Source organism: Schistocerca cancellata, chromosome 3 (assembly GCF_023864275.1).
Source record: "Schistocerca cancellata isolate TAMUIC-IGC-003103 chromosome 3, iqSchCanc2.1, whole genome shotgun sequence".
Lineage (NCBI taxonomy): Eukaryota > Metazoa > Arthropoda > Insecta > Orthoptera > Acrididae > Schistocerca > Schistocerca cancellata.
Window position 1 is genome coordinate 234,320,268 of NC_064628.1, and position 21,317 is coordinate 234,341,584.

The 21,317-nt window shown below is 38.7% G+C and overlaps 1 protein-coding gene across 1 annotated transcript; it reads left to right on the top strand.

Moving 5' to 3' along the window:
* The first annotated feature begins 1,584 nt into the window (after window positions 1-1,584).
* On the top strand, window positions 1,585-19,583 carry LOC126174872 (uncharacterized). The gene is made up of 8 exons (XM_049921284.1): window positions 1,585-1,703; window positions 2,796-2,971; window positions 13,718-13,807; window positions 14,228-14,404; window positions 14,611-14,862; window positions 15,283-15,619; window positions 16,869-17,197; window positions 18,685-19,583. The coding sequence occupies exons 2-8, from the start codon at window positions 2,822-2,824 to the stop codon at window positions 18,928-18,930; spliced, it is 1,581 nt and encodes a 526-aa protein (XP_049777241.1). The 5' UTR covers window positions 1,585-1,703; window positions 2,796-2,821; the 3' UTR covers window positions 18,931-19,583.
* The last annotated feature ends 1,734 nt before the right edge of the window (window positions 19,584-21,317 follow it).

Consider the following 21,317-nt stretch of genomic DNA (forward strand, 5'->3'; position numbering starts at 1 on the left):
TATGATTGCAAGGTAACAGAAATCGATTTTTGGTTTGTTACGACCACTGTCAGTTACTAATCGATAGTGGCCATATGCGGAGCAGTTCAGTGAGATGACATTCAAGAATAAAACAAGTAAGAAACAGCTGCAGCAGTTACTCCTATCTAGTGTACACACGAGTAGCGGGAATTAGAACCTAATAAGGACATGATAAAAGAATCTAAGAACAACCACGAAGAGAAGCCATTGCACTCTAGCTGCAAATACTCTGTAGTCGATATCTAATTGTACTAAACTACAACATAGCAGTTGCGTACTGCCAGGTGAACAGTACTTCATGTCGCTGTTTCTGTCTCTTTCTTGTCACTCACATTTTCAGCACGGCGTAGATTTGAAGGTCACATCATTTTTGTCTATTGCGCTAGATGAAATTTCTTTCTGCGATTGCACTGGCCGGTACTAGTCTCTTGGGTTTCTCTACCTTCATACTTTCCCTGACTGATACTGCCATTTGGCGACTGTATCAAAGTGGATGCAGCTACACGCGATAAAAAGAAGTATCGCGTTATACTGCACGCTTTCAACGCGAATTTCGACTGTATCTGTAAATTATTGCCAGCTTTTATCACCTCTCGACAATTAATTGCCTAATAAATGATCATTCATATTAATCCATGCCTTAAGGTTAACTTCAAATGATTTTACCTCAATTCATACAGTTCAGTAATTTAATTTAATTTATGTTTCCTAGTTCTATTATCTCTGCATTTTCAAAATTGTTTGTATTTCAAGATTTTTATTTTCATCTTAAAGAGGTATAAAATTCCCTCACGTAGTTCCAGAAACAGCTCTCTGATGCACAGAGCTAAAATGTTCCCAGTTTTCGATCTTGGAGAATAAAAATACTCGAACTCGTCTTTCAATGGAGTCTGTAAAGTGAGCACTCGTGTTTTCTGTGAGAAAAACCGACCATTGGGGAAACAGTTGCAGCCTCTACACAGTGACCAGCCGCCAGGTGGCAGCATCAGTCACGAAAAGCAGAAAGGAAGCGCAACCACAAAAACTAGCATCGGCGAGTGAAATCACAAAAAGAAAATTCATCTATCGCAATGACAAAAGGTATAATGACCTCCAAAACTGTCCCATGTGTAGAGTGTGGTCTACACTTGGTCTACTGTTTGTGGTCCTCTTACAATTCGAAGCTTTTTCAATTTGGTAATTGTTTCACTTTGTGTACTAAAATACCTTACCTATATTGCGATTGTGACTGTAGCGTTTGGGAAGGCATATTGAAATTAGTCGCGGTAACGCAACTTTCACGCCACTGTATCTCGTGTACGACTACAACACACTCGTATATGTTACAACTTGGCTTCGTCGATGGAATTTCGGACGCAACACGACAAACACGTGGCGTGTGAAGCCGCTGAGACGTCATCTGAGAGCGAAAGACAATCTCAGAAGCACCTGTCGAGTGGGAGGGAAATTCCCGACCAGAGTATACAGTGCAGCGGAGACGTGTTGGCAGCCCTGCTGGCCTGCACCGCGCAGCACGCGGTGTGCGCGTGGCTTTGCGCAAGCACGGCGCAGGCCAATGGGAGGCCGCGATCGGGCTCAATATAAGTGACCGCGCGGTGGCGCGCAAGCATTGAGTTGGAAGCCTTCGCAGCGTGAGGAAGAGTGTGTTGTGCCAGTCGAAAACGCCCAGTCCTGATTCGTTGGTAAGCATACCCTGCATCGACCGTCGAAGACAATACTTATTCCGTCCTCCAGTCCACCGTTACCAGCGAAAATGTACCTCGAAGGCTTGCCCCAGAGAGAACACATTTCGTCTGCTGCCCTATTCCCCCTTCCAGATTATGGGAACTTTCGTAAATGAATTGCTACCCCGTTGTTTCCGTCAACGCCTGCATCAACCAAGGAACTACTGCGTACAGCTCAAACTCAAACGATGTACGAAAATGAAAACATTGTTTATTTCTGCAGTACATCGACACCTTTCCCAGTATTTCCTTAGGTACTCTCGAGCATCCATCGGCGATCAGCATCAAGACATTCAGCACAAGAAGCGTTTCTTTAGCCTCCTTTTTCTTTAGCGGCGTAGCGGACACGTGCAGCGTTATCGATCGCGTTGGGGCCGCTGCCCTGGTGGTAAGGCAGGCAGAGTGGCACATTCCAGGCTGCTACGTGGCAGGGGAACGAGTAGTGACCCACAGCCACCTAGGTGCTGCGTTTGTCACGGACACACCGGCGTTAAGCAGAAAACGCGACAGCAGCGGTATGAGCAACTGATTCTGCACGTTCACGAAACTCCAGAAGTAGCTACGTGAAGTACCTTAAGAGAGCCAGCCACGTGAACATGTTTGATTTCATTAGCGTTTGTAGTAAAAATTGCTGTTCTCATATTTTTGCCAGAATTGAAGACTAGAATGTGTACACGCATTGAATTAAATTCTTCGCTCTTAGTGAAATTTGAAAGGAAGGGAAAACGGCGACTTGATTGGTTTAATAGTCTATGAATTATTTGCAGTGTAAACTTGTCAATCTTGAACAGTTGAAATAGCATTTATCAAACGGTAAATATTACCCCAGAAACCACAGCTCGGAAGAACAGTTGCACATATTGTGAATTATCTGGACTACCATGGAAAAAATGTAGACCAATTACTTCCCCTTCCCCCCCCCCTCTCTCTCTCTCTCTCTCTCTCTCTCTCTCTCTGTCTGTGTGTGTGTGTGTGTGTGTGTGTGTGTGTGTGTGTGTTTTTTCTCAATCGAATCTTCGCCCATAAAACAATAGTAATTTCTATTTGCAGTTGTTTGCGCCTCTGAGTGGTGAAAGATGCTGTCGCCACTAATGCTTGAAGCCGCAGCCGTAGAAGAGCAGCCCCCACCCCCTGGCTTGCAGCGCCTTTGGGCTCGGAGGGGCACCCTAACTGCCCCACCCCCTCCTGAGGAGGAATTGCTCGAGGACATTTTCCCTCCAGCACAGGTAAGTGCAGAAACTGCCTGAGAATTCGTCGATTGGAAGAGGATCTGCGAATCGAAATATGCGTAGTTCGAAGCTGTAGCGTCAGTTTTTCAGTTCCGATTCAGGGGGGTGGGGGGGTGGGGGGTGAGGGGGGGAGGAACATTGTTAATTGTCGCGGCAGTAATATTACACTTGTAGCAAATTAATGGATTTTAATTTTTGGCGAGTATTTAAGTTTTAATCCTAAGCAAACGTAGCCGCTGTAGAACATCGATAATTTTTTTATAACTATTATATTTAAGGTTTGAGGAAGAATATTGCAAGAGTACAGAATCGTAGAATACAGGTTGTAATGCGAACAACAGCTTCTTTACGTGCTTCCGCTACTTATTTAAAATATGTCCAGATCATACTCCTGTATACATGGGTCTCATATAAAATAACGTTAATAATAAACTCTTTTGCAAGGCACGTGTAATTGCTGTTCCAGCTCGTCACTGCTTACGTTGTCTACTGCCTTAAACATCATGATTAACTTTCGTAATTATAGTAGCACTTCCAGGCGTTATCTCAAATGGGCTTTTCATAATACCTGTCTTTGTCGACCATAGCACTCAGAATCATTTATTATTTTTCCTACTCCTTGTTTTGCAATTGTGGCCAGCTACCAATTCTTTGTTCCTTAATTTTTTTTTTTTTTTTTTTTTTTTTTTTACAATCGTATTGGCCAACTAGGATCACGTTAACAACTTCAGTTCCTCTTCTTCCTTTGTTGTTGTTTCCTATTTTTCCAGTATTCCCTCATTTTCTCCCCATGAAGTCTCTTCTTTTCTTCCGTCCATGTGGTTCCCAATTTTTTAATTCTTCTGCTTTGAAAGCCTTCCAAATTTAGTATTTTGTTTTTAAAACGGTTTCTTTCTGCTATTTCTGATTCTTTGATGTTGTTTCTTTCAAGATCTTTTCTTATTTCTGTAATCCATGTTATTGTCGATTTCTTCTTCCAGAAATAGAGGAGTATTTGTTTTCTTAGTCTACTTCCATCCATTCGGTAGAGATGTCCAAAATCGGTTAATCTTCGTTTGGCCATTACTTCAGATATTTTCTCAATATTTTTGTAGATCTCATTACTTCTTATTTTCCAATCATCTGCAGTTTTCATTGCACCGATTATGTTCCTTTTTAATTATTGTTAGTGCTGTTGTTGCCTTTGCTTTTTGTGTATCGTAGCAAACGTAAATATTAATTTAGTAAACTTTGTAAATATTATTTCCGTCCAAGGGCATTGATGGATAGGCATATGCTGTTTTTATTTTCAGTTTACAGTCCGTCGTAATTATGTAAATGTTGTTTAAGATTAAAATTACTACCTCAGTCGTGTTATTGGCTGCAGGAAATATGCTCTAAGAAAGCAAACATACAACGCATCTGCAAGTCTTCGGACTTCTATGAAACATTCTGACGGCACAGTTGCTCCGAAATAGCTAACACGATGTGAATGCGTTCCAGGCAGACTAAGCGTTTAATCACGCCGTTCCTGGAGAGGTGTCATACGGCGCGGGAGTGGTTTCTCTGCGAAGAGTGTGCGCACGTGGAGGGGTGGGGGAACGCGAGAGTCCAGAACATTCTCACGGCGGAGCGCCGCTTCCTGGCTGGAGTAGCGTGCCTTGAGGCAGTACGCTGTCTCAGTGGGTGGGAGGGGCAGAAGGGGAGGGAGACACGAATTCATTGACTACTGTTTGAGCGATAATGAGTAACGTCGCGGTGGGGAGGGGAGTGTGTCAGCTGGCTTATCTGGTCTGCGTGTGTACGCTTCTTCCGTATACTTCTTCCGTATTTGTGACGCGGCGCAAGGCGACGCCAGAGCCCACGTGCACAGCAGAAATATTTTACTGACACAGAGGCAGCGTTCTATAACGCATTAACAGCTTCACTTGAAGGGAGCAGAAACAGCGTTACATTAAAGTTCCTGACGAGTCCTCCATCTGTTGACAGAACTGCGAACGAATTATCTAATGACATACCGGTATGTGTAAACTTAGGTTCGGGTTTCGCAAACAGTCATTTGACCTTTACGTATTGTTACGTAGCTCAAATGGTGGTTGTGCTTGCTTGCGGAGGGCGGGAAACTTAGCAGCATACATACTATAAATCGTAAGGTTCCTTCCAATATCATTAGATTGTGCTCTTGAACAAGCGAAGATATGACGAAGCAGGTAGAAAATGACAGCGGTTCTCAGTAACTGAACACAACAAAAATTATCGGGTCTTGCTTTGAATCTGTCATTCAAAGTGCCCCACCCAGCAGCAATTTCTGGGTGCTACATGAGTTGCACTCCAAATCCAGGAAGCGACGAAGGAGATTTGGTATCATGACAGAAGGATCGAACATTAAGAATAGACGTGACAAATCTGAAGGCAGCGGTAAATCTTAACATTTGTCATGCAGCTACATCTTTTATCTCTGCAAATGTTTTGTGTTTGTGAAAAACATTACATTAATACTTGTTCCATATATCATGAGTACGACATTTCGTAATGACGTGGAACGTGTCACTTTAAAATAAGTTTTCTTTACACGATATATTTTATTTTTTATTTTTTTTTAATTGCTGCTTCTACTCAATATATGAATTTTGAGATATGAAGGAGTTGTCATTCAGAAATTCTATTACTTTGTTTTTAAATGCTGTTTGGCTATCTGCCGAACTTTTAATGCTGTTTGGTAAATGACCAAAGATTTTTGTGGTAGCGTAATTCATCACTTTCTGAGTCAAAGTCAGATTTAACTCAGAATAGTGAATATCATCCTTTCGTCTAGTGTTGTAGCTATGTACTTCACTATTTCTGGAGTGGGGTGGGTTAGTTTCATAAGCGAATGTATGCATTGCGAAGATACTGTGACTATCCGTATTTCCTTAAGTAAATGTATTCAAGGTGATCTTGGATGGGCGCCATCTATTATTCTGACTACACGCTTTTGTAAGATAAATTACCCCAAAATATAATGCCATAGGAAAGCAATGCATGAAAATAGGTACAGTAGGCTAATTTACTGACATGTATATCACCAAAATTTTCAATAACCCTAATAGCATTAATAACTGAACTAAACGTTTCAGCAGTTCAACGTGTTTCTTCCAATACAATCTTGTCATCGATGCACTCGCCTAGAAATGTTGAATGTTCCGCCATAGCAACGGACTTCCGTTCAAAATCTATATTGATCAATGGTGTTATGTCATTTACTATACAGAGCTACATATGCTACGTTTTCTCAAAATGTAGGGAGCCCATTTGCAGAGGACGTCTTAATAATTTTCTGAAAGACGTAGTTTACAAGTTATGTTTGTTGGGTGTGACTGCTATACTTGTGCCATTGCAGGTCATTAATATGTATTATAACGCTTGCTTAAAAACGCATAAACACATCAATTTTGGGACGCCTTGTATAATTACCCGCCCCCCTTTCCCCCTCCCTCCACTAGTCTGTAATTTTGACAATAGTGAGCCGATTCTTAGGTCAGAGTTAAGGGACTTAGAGCAATGAGAGATTTTTAAAGGTCGTTGATTAATATTCTTTGTAGCTGTTTCAATGTAAAGGTGTTTCCCCTAATCGATTAGGAAAGCAGGAATTAGTGCGGAACAGATTGCGCTTAATGGCATTACTGCCTCGTGGCGATTTCTATCATCAGTTTAAAGTCGCTGTACGTACGGCAAAGCGCAATGGCATCTTTGTCTCGAAAGTGTGTCACAATTGCGGTAGATCACTTACGGTACTTTGCTCTGAAACAGCCAAACTACGTTTCTTCTAAGACTGCTGAGAGCGGCATTAGGTTTTACGAAACGATTTCTGTTTCTAACAACACACTGAGGTAGTATAAGGCAAAAATTTGCTGAACTGTGTTAGCTACTATGAAGCGACAACAGCCAAAGATACAATTTTCTTTAAGTTTTTTCCAAGTTTCAAATCGATACGTTGTAGCGTCGTGAAAGGCTCTTCTTGCATCAAATTTTAGTACATTAAATTGTCTCATTTTATAACCTAGTAACTAGAAACGTAATGCCGGAACTGCCAAATGCACAGACTTATGACCTAATGATCATGTACAGCCTGTATGGAATTAAACAGTAGTCCCTCAGTGGTAGTTCTTTCCAGCGAAGAGAATGGACATTCTGGTTTACTGCCTGGACTGGAACGGCCAGGGAAAGGACCGTTATCCCTTGTGGCGGCGGGCGATAGGCACAAAAACCGCTTCCCTCTGCCTGTTCATTGTGGGCTGCATTCCTGGAGCGAGCTTGCCAGCATTGCACTGAAAGTATTTCTTGCCATCTTGTTTCCCTACCAAAAGACTAAAACCACGTTTTGCACACGCTCGCTCAGATTACTTCTCCACCTTTGTTTCAAGCGTTTCTGAGCTAGACGCTAACGGCTTCAGATGAACTGACTTACCCCAGTTTTTCTGTTTGGACAAATACTGTTATTGTCGAAACTCCCGTCGTTGAGGTCGGATGGTTTCCGACTTAGTTTCTCCTGAATGCGAGTGTAGATAGTATTTGTACTGCCTTCCTAAATCGACATCAGTTAACAAGTTGGGTTGTTTTATTAGACAGATGCAGGTCTTGATGTGCGAAACCTCGAGATAGTTAGGCAAAGCTCCAGCTGCTTGGCGCCAGTCAGATATACTGAGTTCAGGGAGCTAGCTTTCTGTCACTAATCCGAAGTCATCTTTAATCTTCGCCTGTGGAAACCACACTTAAAACTAAGAAGACGTTCTGTTTTTGTTGGCGCCGGTTAGCTCACGTGTCAAAATTCACCTAAATATAACTGGCGCCTGTAAAACGTGAGACACATCCGAACTGATTGCTGGCAAGATGCTTGGCCAACGTCCCCCCTTGCGTAACATTCTCGACTGCGTTACAGAGGCCTTCTCGGTACTGAAATATGTAACACTGCATCTTTAAGGATGAATTGTTTCCGTCAACTGATTACATCTGACATTCCAAAGACATTGCGTAGTCTCGTACTTATCATAGTTCAACGAATTTTGTTGGATGGGAGTCAGTGCACCACGGTGTTTCTGGAATGTTTTTAATACCGATTGTTTCGCTCTATTACTTTGGAATATTCTTTCGCTTTGGTATGCAGAACAGGACAGAAACTACTTGCAATAAAGTGTGACCTTGCCAGCGTCACATATCTTATAAGGGAACCTCCCCATCGCACCCCCCTCAGATTTAGTTATAAGTTGGCACAGTGGATAGGCCTCGAAAAACTGAACAAATTGTTAGTCAAAATTTGTTGCTGTAAGTAAATGTCATTAATGACATTAATCATTCACTGTGTTCATAGATAGAATTAACGAAAGTAAATGACCAGCAAGGGAATGTAATCGAATTACATCCAGTGATGCTGAAAAGGATTTAATAGGAAATAAGACGCGGAAAGTAGTAGACGACTTTTGCTATTTGGGTAGCGACTGACGATGACACAACTACAGAAGTATAATATGCAGACTTGCTGTAGCAAGAAAAACGTTTTTAAAAAAGAGGTTGTAATATCTAATGTAAATTAAGGCCTAGGAAGTCTGTACTAAAAGTTTTGCCTGGAACGTAGACTTGTACGAAAATAAAACATGGGCTACAAAGAAATTTATTGCTTAAATTGACTAAAGCGAGGGATCGGCTGAGACGACAAATCCTTAAGCAGCAAGGAAGCAACACGGCATAATTGTCACAATTCGCAGATTAAATGAAAGTTGGTGAAATAAAGTAGACTACGCAACATGGCTGGTACATGGAAAATTTGAGACTACTGCAGCAGAATGAAGCTTTTATATCTAACACCGGCCTAAAAGTGCCAACATTTTCTATGATGTACATATTGAATATGGCGCTATTGATTACGGTAACTGACAACGCATTTGCAAAGTGGTGGCATAAAAATTCCGTAAAAGTTAAACCAATGGCGTGGTGTACTACATGTAACACGATTAAAGTATCTCTGAAGTTTTCGGAGAATTGGCCGGTTGGTGGTTCGGATTAAGATTCCAGAAAAATGATAATTTGGCAGCAGAACGTACAGACTTCCCATAGGAAGTCAAATATTGTGGAAGTTGAAGTCGTTGAGACCATTAGATGCAGAATCTCTGTGGGAGAGAGAATTATTGAAAAGTCATTGACCCGCTGTAAATTTTGGATGCGAGTTTACTCAGGTAGTTGGCGATGATAATCTCTGGTTGACCATAATCCATACTTAATCGATTCACCGTCGTGAGATATTGAATAACGAGTGAATCGCACAATATTCCGGCGAATATTGATACCCTTTATGTCTTTGCCGCACACAAAGTGGCCTTTTCTTCTCCTGCTCTAGTAAAGGAAAATTAACATTTCTTTTATTTGCTTCCGTTGTCAATCCTGTACTGGTGAACGGTACCGTTATCGGAAACCAAGACAAAGTAAAATAGAAAGCGAACTGGCTAGATCAAAACGCCGGAAACTTTACATTCTGGGCTATAACAAAGAAACGTAAATAACTATTTTGCAACCAGTGCTAATGATCCCCCGTTTAAACATTGTGAAAATTGCTAGTGTGACTTTTAACTCAAGAGTCAAAATGACTTCCATAAAAGCCGTAAGTTCCTCTTATGTTGTAAAGAACACAAAAATGAACTCAGCTCAGAGCATTTCATAGAGAGAGATGCCAGTAGTTCTGAGAGAGACAAAAGAAACTGCTGAGTTCATGCGTCGCATCCTGTCACTTTGGATCGAAATTAATAGTAGTTTAACTTATCGCTCCACGTTGGTCCTTAATCACAATTGCTGGTGAAAATCTACCCATAACGAGTCGGCGCAGGGGAGAAACCTAATAGTCTCCATTTTGCAATAAGAAGCAGGTTGCTAAGGAAGATGGAAAAGAACACAGTTCGCCTAATAGTTATTGCTCAAGTTCCCATAACTGCCACGTTAGTAGTTGTCTTAGTGAAGACAAGCTAACAGGCATTTATTACCCTACTTGAGGGAGCTTAAAACAGTTATGGTAAAGCACATTTTAATGTGCTTTATGCTTATATGTGGTTAAAAAGACATCGTTTGACGATTCGCCGTTTGTCATATATTGATCCGTTTAATGCAAGAGCAGAGTAAGTTACTCAGCTAGACATTATGCTACATTTCTACTATATTAAGAGGTACTGAAGGTATATATTTGCAAGGGCCAAGCATTTGATGAGAATAAATTTAGTAATTAGCAGTAGGCATTAAGTAATGTATGTCTATTTCAGATGTAATTAGCTCGTTTATGGCGACTCATCTTTTCGGAAACGCGACAGAAATCATATACTGGCGATTGGTTTGTTTTTACAATCTTAAAGCGTCGCTGTGACCCTGCACGCATATTGAAGCGGCAACCGTAAATAGGATTGATTATATTTGGCATCACGAGCGCTACTTTTAGTACTAGTGACCAGTGTGGACACTTAACCGTTACGCCGGAAACCCCAGACAAGCATGTTATGAATAGCAGCGTTAGGACGCCAGACATTTGCACGTCAGTGTTCGGTAGGCGCCATGCATCCGATTTTTTACCCCGTGAAAGATGGAGGGGAGGCTACATCATATTAAACACCCCCACCATTATGGAGATGATGCACTGCTGTATTACATGCAGCGAATAACAATGATCTCTGCTGGTATACCCCATTTCTAAGTGTACAAAATCTCGTGTACAGATATGTATCACTGTTTTGAATTTCTGTTAAAAAAGCGTTACATCTACAGTTCAAATACGTCATGTTGTAAAGTAAACACGGCACTAAGAGCAGTACAGGGAAATACTGTATGATTTAGAGCAGACTGGTATATAAAAGAATGAAATGTGAAGAGTAACATATGAAAAACAGAACCATATCATCAAATAAATAGACAATGACTGAAGTCAAACAGCAATATTAATTTTTCATTTTCCTTGTGAAAGCTTCTGTTGCTGATTGTTCTGATGCTGTAATTTTATGTGTTCTGAATATGTTGCTACGAGTTTCACTATGAAACAGATTCAGGAATTAAGGCTCAGAATCAGTAGCAGAGTTAGACATCAATAACAGCACACCTGTCCTTTGAAATGTGAAAGAGTAATATGTTATTTGGCTGACATGTACCAGTTATTTTTTTCAATGTTAGTTACAGTACACTTATCATTATGAGATTACTGGTTCTTCCTAAAGAAATGAGAACACTTAATACTGAAATGAAGGAGTGTCCATGACAAATTGCACGATATGGAGCGATTGTAGACTTTCAGCTGGCTCTGAGTATTATAAACACTTAGTAAAGTACAGCCATTTATATGAAGTTCTGACATTTCTTAATTCCAGAAAATTGTTTTTTGTGTAGCCTACCTATAACACCAATTTGAATCACAGAGTGTGATGTAAATTACATTTTTTTTTTTTTAGAAACTGGTACTGTAAAACTTGCACATCAAAGATGAGCATAATTGTGTGCCACATACAGCCCTGTTTTGTGTTCATTATTAATTAGGCTAGGATAATTCATGTATAGGAAAGAGGTACAACAAACATACTAATAGAGCTGAAATAAAAAAATGGTTTACAGTTTTATAGTTATTGATTGTGGAAAAAAAACATTAAGTGATTTTTGTAACTTCTTGGGACTTAAGCATAATTATAATGTAGTAAAACTTGTGAATAATGGACATCTAGAGGGATTCACTTAAATAGTGTCTCAAACTGAATATAGAAAAGTATTGTATTATGTTATACTACAGAAGCAAATTAGTAGACAAGTATCTTTATTGAAGCTCAGTACTGCATTAACAAGTCCACTCGCACTAGTATAATTCATGCTTAAAAATTTTCATGCATTCTGGGATGTTGATTTGAAGTAATCATGGATAACTTTTCTAAGACAGAGTGCCATTTATACTTGTCTTCTCAGTATGTTTCAACTGCTAACATTAAACTCATTCCCTCTTCGTAACGTCTCACTAAAATTTTCTTACATCTTCGGCTACCTGTTTACTTGAAAGTGGATCAAAGTGCGGTTCAGCTACATCATTATCACCTGCATCCTCTTGCCCATTCTTGACATTGATGAAGCACTTGTATGAGTTCACTTATGGTAGTTGGTGAACTTCCTGTGAACAGTCCCTCATTAATAATATCACATCCCTTAGGTCCATCAGATTCCTCTATTAAAGTCTGAAGTTGATGCTCATGTTTCTTTGACATCATCATCAATTGATAAAGCATGATCATAAAAATGAATGCTGCCTTCTTTGAACCATTGCTGATTGTAGTAGATGTTACTTGTTTTGAGGCAGAAGAAATCCACAGAAGTGCATCCAATACACTGACAGATTTTGTGAGTTTGTACCCAGATTCGACATGTCCATTCAAGACAAAATGTGTGTCAACACTTTTCGCCTGTTGAACACTTGAAAATTGAATATCCCTTTATCCAGTGTTTGGCAAGATGAAGCTGAATTTGGCTTCAAAAAGGTTATTTTCACATTTTCTAATGTTGGCTCGCTATGAGATGTGGTGTTGTCCATAAACAGAATCATTTTCCTCCTTAATCTTTCCATTCTTCCATCTTAAATGCCAGCAACTATTTGTCATTATTGCTCTCATCATCCAAGATTGTTCACTAGCATACCACACCATGTTCATTTTACTCAAATCAATACCCTTGAAACATTTACGCTTTGCAGCCTTACTAATAATTAAAGGCTTTTAAAATTTGTCTGTCACATTAACACGGAGTAGAAGTGAGTCGTTCTTTCAAAATTTTGTCTCCTGGACAGTTTCACCTTTGAATGCCACTGTTTCTGAAGAAAAGACCAGTCTTGTGACAGTTTAGATGTTTGTTTCTTGAGAACCTCACAAATTCGTGCTACCCATTTTTTGCAACTCCGATATGTTTTTGTCCACTGAACTGGGTTCACCACACACACTTAGAAAAGGGATGCTATGTTAGTCCTAAATTTGTCAAGGCAAGGTACAGATGCTTTAAAGTCATGAAGTCCTAACTCCAGGGTGATTGAGAATACTTTTCTGTGGATCAGTGCCCCATTAACTAGCAAGTTAATGCTGTGAGTATGACAGAACCATTCAAAACTCAAATTACAAACTTTTAAGCCCGATGTGTTGGTAAGATTATCATTTCCAGTCCACAATTTCACAATGTCCTTTTTGTTTCTTAAAATGTTACTGATGTGTGTCTTTTCCAACAGCAAACCTCATGGCCATATCTCTTAACACTGAGCTTTTCATTTTTGTAGGTTCTGATGATACCAACCTTTTCTTTTATCCTTAACCATTTCCATTTTTTTGACATCTTAGTACAATAGAATGTAAGTTCTCTTGCTTGAAGACAGGAACAGTAGGCATTTTTAACTTACAGAATCTTCAGATGCATGATAATGATTATTGTCTTTTAGTTTACAACCATCTTTTTCTTTCACACTGTCCGTTACATGCAAGCTCTAATTGCTGTTGGGGTTTATATTGCAATGTCTGTGTCCAATATTAAGAATGTCCACTATTCAGAAGAGTTTTAACATAAGTGCTAATGTTATTTTGCAGGGGAATTTTATAATGTCCACTATTGGGAAATGTCTGTTAAGGAGAAGTTACTGTGTAGTAATAATTGACAGTTTACCAACTTTCTGTTGGAACTGTAATGTTAAGATTGCTCAGCCTCATCTAATGCATGCAAACACAAAAGTGAGCTGTAAAACTTTTACAGGCTGAAGATGAACTGCCAGTGAAGCCACGCTGTTGCAGCCCACAACCTGTTCATGCTGCTCCTCAGTTGTGTGAAATTTGTCAGGGAAAGGTAAGAATTCATCAGGTTGTTATATAGGTATATTTTAAAATGTTGTTTAATCTTTTATTTCTCTAATGGAAGTACCGAATGGAATGCTATTTATTTCTTGCTGGAACCCAGGGTTAGGGAGTATTGAGATCCTCCACAATTAACTCTTCTTACAGCCTTGTAAGGTTTCTCCAACGCCTTACAAGTGCCTGTGCGTGTAATTGCTAGTTTCACTCCGGTTTCCCCTCAACAAGTTTTGAGCTTGATAAGATCTTTCAGAAAAATCAGCTGAAATTTTCCCTCATGTTGACCATTCAGTAATGCACATAGCTTAGGTGTACATTTGTAAATACTAATTTAACCTATGTGAAATTTTATGATTGAAGTTAGTTTTGGCGGTGCTCTTCAGCCTAGCTACAAAAATGTTGATTCTTGTTTCAGGATGCATATATTGAAAAGAGTCAGTCGCTGTATCTAGATGGCGCAATTCTACGAGACATTCCAGCTCGCTATGTTATACCTGCTCTCAAACCACATGAGATTCCAGCTGTGGGAGTATGGGTAGATCCTCGTATAGTGCCAGGATTCCGATACAGAGTCCATCCTCTGTCATCCCAGGTACAAATACAAAAAAAAAAAGATATTTTAATTTTAACAAATGTTACAAATGTGCCAAACAAATGCTCTAAATATTCCAGATACTTCTGGAATAATATTAAATTCAATGCATCTCTCTCACTTCTGCCAAAGTAGAATAAGTCATGTACATTGCTTTGTATCTAGAACTGAACGTTTCTTGAAAAATGTTGTAAATATCTTTCCAGAGCACTAGAAGGCAAAAGTATCTGTTCGGTGGTAGAGCACTTGTGTTGGAAAGCATTGGCCGAGGTTATTCACGAAGATTAACATTCCAAGCTGATGAAAATAATCTCAATGAAAACTCTAATTACTTCTGGGCTGATTCAAACCCTGAGGGATTTGCTTTCGAAATAGAAGCAGTGTCTGCTGGAGACAAATTCACCTTGCATGATGCCAACCATCTTCCAATTGCTTCACTTGAAGTTCTACAGTGTCAGGTAATTCTTAGTGAAGGATTTAACCATTTTTATTCTATGTTTGATGCACAGTATTTTTCGGAAGTTTGTTAAAATTTTTCTTACCCTAAAAGCATTTTGCTTACAGTAATTGGTGAAATTTAAAATGCCTTGGTAAATCTTGCAAGTGCAATCACTTATGGACTCAATGTTAGTGGAAGGGCAATTTTGCACAAATTCCTTAACCAGTTTATATGAATTTCAATGGATTTCATTTAATCTTATACAATACATAGACTCGCCAACAATAATGTAAGGATATAATTAATTCAGATATGACTGTAGGTTTAGCAAAAATGTCTTTGAAGAAAGTTCTTCAGTACAGTTCATTAAAATATTTGCATAGATTTGGAATGCATCTCAAAAAAATGTGCTAAAAATGTATCCCTAATTGTGTTTCAGAAACCACAAGAAGAAGTAAGACATACTGTTCTTGATGATGGTGTGGTAGAGAAGACCATCCGTGTACGTGCATTGTGCAAGGCAGAATGGTTCGATGATGGTCAAGCTCCACCGGTAGTGCCTGTGGATGGTCTGGCAGTAGTAACCAGATCACGAGGTGCAGCAGCTGCCAATGTGGTTCGCCTTACTGATGTGCGTGTTGGCAGTCACCACAAACGTGGTTTCACATTGGAGCCAGGAGTGGACGAAAGACTGAGGTGCATCACTGTACGCTGTGATGACATTCCTACTGCCTATACTGTCACAGGACTTGAGGCTTATGAACTCCCTGTAGTAGGTGAGTATGTCATTAATTCAGTAATAGTTTTGGTGGTAAGACGAATGTAGCTCTGTCTAATGGTTTGAGGAAAAGTAAGGTACGATTCTTCTTTATTCATCCATTGTCGTGTAGTGTGTCTGTGGGAAATTACTGCACATGCCTTAATTTCAAAAACTGAAGTTACTGTAAGACTTCTTTTTCAATCATATTTGAGATCAAATGTTGAGAATAAATACAGGTAAATCCTGATTATGAGCAAATCTATCCTAAGGCACTCAAACCAATAAAAATGAATTTTTGTGTTGCATTTGCTCTTCTAAAGCACAAATAAGAACTTGTGTTATAGACTTTTGAAACTGACAGTAGCTACCATTCCCCCCCCCCCCCCCCTTCCCCCCTTGTGTATGCACCACAATTCAAACAAAGTATCCTGAATTGGCTGTATTACTGCATAGTACCCAATGATATCTTAGACCATTGTAGCAGGTATTAGCCAAGTATTGATACTGGATACTGAATTTTGCAACATGCTCAATTCTGTAGTGTGCAACACTTGGGTGGTCCTCACTATAGCAGAAATGAGGTATTTCAAGTGAACACCAATCAATTAGGCTTCAGTGCGTCATTGTCTGCACAAATGAATGTAATGCAGCAGGAGCCATCATTGGTTTGATGTTGGGACATATTGGACGCATAGTCCACATCACAATAAACTGGTAAACTTTGGTGGCCAGAAAAAATCTTGCACACAATTTTCCATCATAATTTTCCTTGAAGAAGCTGAACTAAGACATGAAAAACTGTGTATAAGTCAGCAATTATAATAAAAATTTCTGTCTGGATCACACTATTAACAATCATAAGACATTTACCTTCACCAAAATATTTAAGCTAGTTAGCTATAAGAAAAGATTGGTTCTTATTCTTTTTCCTCATAGATTTTTAGATATTGCTTTGATTAATGTTTTCAGTGTACATGTTTTACTTAAACTGAAATTCAGGTAGAACTATGAAATTAAACTTCAAAGAAGATTTATGCATATAATTAGTTCTCATTCAAATTCTACAGTTTGTCTTGTGCCACTTAGTGTTGAGACTATAGTTACCAAAGGATGCTTCCACTATACTTCAGCAGTAATTTAGATGTTACCGTAGAGAGAGAGAGAGAGAGAGAGAGAGAGAGAGAGAGAGAGAGAGAGAGAGAGAGACCTTGTTTCTATTCTATGTTGAAGCTACAGAAGAATTTTCATTTAATTTTTGTTCATAGGTACATACGTTGACCCACGTATTGCACCTGGATTCTGTTACCGTGTACGCCCAGCTGGCAGCAAGAGGCACTTGTTCGGTGGACGTGCCCTTCGCTTGCTTAATATAGGCATGGGGTATGGAAAGAGAATAACATTTGCACCTGATCCTGACAACCTCAATGAACCAGCAAACTATTTCTGGAGTGATTCTCATCCAGATGGTGTGGGTTTTGAGCCAAGAGCTGTGCACACGGGTATGAGGTTTGCTGTTGTGGCAGATGGACAGCGTGTGGGGGAGGCTTCTGTGTTCAGAGCTGATGCGGCTCAGCAGGAGGAGAAGCAAGAGCTGGTAAGTGACTAGTTGCTTGTTGACGCAGTTTATATGTTCCTCATTAATTAAAGAAAATGCTTTTTATATTTTCATATGACATGTCCTGGGAGACTTACCTCTGCATATCTGATTTCCTTGTGTTATGATCACAGTATTCTGAAGACTTTTTCCAATGAGTAACTTTTGTTTCATAGCCATAACACAGTAGAAATGAAATGTGATAACATAACTGTATTATATCGTATCTAATTTCCTTCATGACTTCAGCCTTCACTATTATTCCTGTTTCATCAGTATTCATTGTTAAAATTGGCTGTTAAGAATCATCTGCTATTGGTTTCTTTTATGCAAACATTAATGATCTTTGAGAAAGTAGGTAACTCTTGTCTTAAACAGGAGAATGTATTTTGGCAAAGATTAATTATCCAGTCATAGTAACGAATTGAAGCAAGTCACCTAAATTTTCACTTTGCATTCAGTCATAAGGAAGGGAAGGGATGTTGTTTATAACAGACACAGAGGTGGAAGTAGTCAAAATGAAAACTTTAGCTCTGTATTGTTTATCAGCTGTCAGTTTCCTCAGTGTGTTATTTTGGAAAAAATGAAATGTGAAGTTACATTGAACACAAGTTATTTACTTATAAATAATTTAACTTATAACTTGCCAGGTATTTATGTGCAGTAAAATGTGAGAAGTTGCATAGCAATGAGGAAAGAGATTCTGTTTCTATTACCAGATTTTTTGCGAGATAATACTCCTATAAGGTATTTTCTGCAGCAAATGGCTTACACAAATCATTAACTGCATGTCAGGGCTTGGTGAAGACTGTGGGAAGGAAAGTCCTTTTACTTCACTCCTGACTTTTCTATTAACTGAGCAGTAATTTTTCTCTTCCACTATTACATATTAACACTAAGTCCATGAAATTGTCTGAACTGTAAAATCAGTGACCATTTCAGAAAACACAACAAATTACACAAATAACTGCTTATTTACAAAGGAACACTGTGATGGTTGATTATTATTCCAGTGTTAAGTTGCTCTGTATTTCCATAAATTCTCTACAGACAATCACCAGGAACTACAATTTGTTACCTATATGAACACGTTCCAATCCCACAACTTTAGCCTTTTAAAATGATCACTGCTGGTTTAAAAAAAATTGTTCATTAACTTCTATCATTTAAATAGTTTATTTTAAATTGTTAAAACAAATGTCATGCTGTAAACATTCATTCACTGGCACTATTACATTTGTTAGTTGTAGAATTATTGTTGACTTATTCACACTTGTCCCGTGACTTGGGCACTATGTGAAAGTGATGTAATGACAGTCCTGGAATGCTTCACATACATCATCATCATCTTTTTCAAACTTGCAATAATGACACAAATTGAGCTGTGGAGTGGACTTCCCTTTTGTTTTCTTGGGCTTTAGAGCACAAATGTAAACATGTTGGCAAATATATTTAACTCGTGCTCTAACACTTTTTTCTTTTTTCAGGTGAAGCTCGGTAATAAGACTGCACTTACAAAATATATTCATGTGGATGTGACATGTCATGTGTCTTTGTCCTTGACTGATGCACCAGAGCCCCACGTTATGAGAGTATCAGGGACTGCTATTATTAGACGTGATCCTGGTCAGACTGAAGCCAAGCTAATTAAAGTGGAAAATGTTGGGCTGTCGTCACAACTCAACATTCTCTTTGTGATTCAAGAAACTCACCTGGAGTTTCATCCATTGTGAAGATTACATCCACAGTTATCTATTATGGATTGTTTTACAATGCAGTAAATTTTGAATCAGTATTCTGAAACCACTATGAAATAAGTCTGCTTAAATTTTTAATTGCAACATCTCAGAATTATTTATCTTTTTATATTTAATGCATGTTAAAACTAGAGGACATATAAATTTCTCTGTTGCTAATGATCTGAAATGTAATTGCCTAAAATATTTATGTATCCAAATTATAACCTGAAAGATGATGTGTGAGTGATGTTTCTCAATGTTGTTACTACAGGCATATCTTTTTAAGCCTAATCATTCCATTTTGAAATACAGCAAAAATATCAGTTATATTATCAATGAAAACTATTCTATTTTTCAGTGTTAGTAACAAGAGGAAATACTGGCATGAGAACTGGTTAAGAACTTTACGGCAGTTGATTCCAATTTTTGGTTGGAATAACCAGTTCTTTATAAATGTTTTGTTTTGAAAGTTAAATATTTGTACTGAAAACAGTGCATGCTCAATATATTATTTATTTTTCTGTGGCCTACACATTTATTGTACTTCTTGAGCTGTTTTGTTGCATTGGATTTTAATTTAATGACAGTATGTTGCCCAAATCAGTGTTTTTACGTTTTGATCTGTATAACTGTTTTGTACAAATAAAGTTGGATAAAAGCAAAGTTTAATCTTTAAGTTTATTTGGTATTGTACTTCCTGTATCCTGCCAGTCCTTGAACATCAGTTCATGTAAAATCTGTTGTGATGGGTAAGAACAATAATTAGTGTGCCTAAATCATGTCAGATGTTTGTACTGTGTAGGGGGTAAACAAAATCCAAGCTTGGATAATGCACTATATCTGGTAGACTGGTGCAATTACAATTAGTGGATCAATCTACATAGATACTGTTGTATGTCCTTATAAATTGCTGGCTGAAAGTATGGAAGGACTTAAAGGAACAGATCTCTTGGTAGATGCATCACTAGAGGCTTTATTACCAACAACAGAGCTCTCGTCAAAACTCTCCCATTAACCTGCCCCCTCCCACCCCACACACCTCCACATGATACTGCTGCATGTTTTGTGGTTTCATCCACCTACATTTCAGTAGGTTGTCACATTTATCTTTCCATAGCTCTTGGAATTTACACTTTCTTGGAATTCATTGTCTCTATTCCAAAGTATTCCGTAATACACTTTTGTTGTTTTTTCTATCCTCATACATCTCTCCACTGCTCTTGAGCAGCTTACAGTTTTGAATGGTTTGCATTGTGAACTTTGAACTTCAAACACTTCTGAGGCTTAATGTTGGGGGGAGGGAGGGGGGGTGGAGGAAGCTAAAAGCCTCATCAGATAACCAAAAGCACTTCAACCATTTTCTGGTTATTTCTTTTGCTGTCCATCCAGCCTTCTTGAATTTTCCTAACACTAAACCTCAGTCAGTTCTGTGACATTTTTCCTTAGTTTGTAGAAGTTTCATCTGTATGTGTTTTATACTTTAGTCTGACAATTGATTTTTTTTTACTGGGTCCAGTTGGCTGGCACACCAAGAGAATCCACTTCCTGCCAGTAGTGGCTGGAAGGATTGGTGACAGGCTGATCACATGTCTCATAATCATAGGTCACTCCTTGTACTGTTTAGTGAACAGCAGTCAGAACAAGCCTAAGGCCTAATTCATGAGTTATGTTTACGGACTTTACTAATTGATTTTTAGGTCTGTTTTCAAACTTGATAAGCTCTTTTATTAGTTGAAGTTTTCTCAACTAGGTAGAACAGTGTCATAACAAAAATTAAAGTGGTTCAAATACAGGCTCAATTTTCTCAATTTAAGAATCTGGTAACTTTCACTAGGGCTGCCAATAATAGTTTTGGTGACTGAAACATGTCTGCTGATTCCTGCTTCAATTTTAAATTTCCTATTGTCTTGAATGCTAATGAAAGTTGTAGGATGAAAATAATGTATTTTTTTCTAGGTATATTAGCATAGATTTCATTGAATTTGTCAAAATTTCTCAAGAACTGTGTCTCACTCAAAATGGTAATTCATACTGATTGTTACTATTTCTAATTTCATTCTTGACTTCCAAATGTTACATTGTCTGTACTGGTATGCAGTTTTAAAGGCAGCCTCGTTTCTAATTAGAAACCAGTATTTTTCGTTTTTTCATGTGGTCGGTCATAATTTTAGTGACCATCTTGTGCATAATAAAGGGGAGGCTATCATAGGTCTAGGCTGTTGTTTTAAATGTCATGTCATGTCATGTCTGTGTTCTAGCACCCAAGTAAAGCTGTTCTCAGCCCAGACGTTGGCTTGAACACCGTAGTGCTTCATTAGACAGTGTCATATTAGACGTTATTGTGATATACCTGGCCCGTTATAGGGAGACCTGCAGTTGAA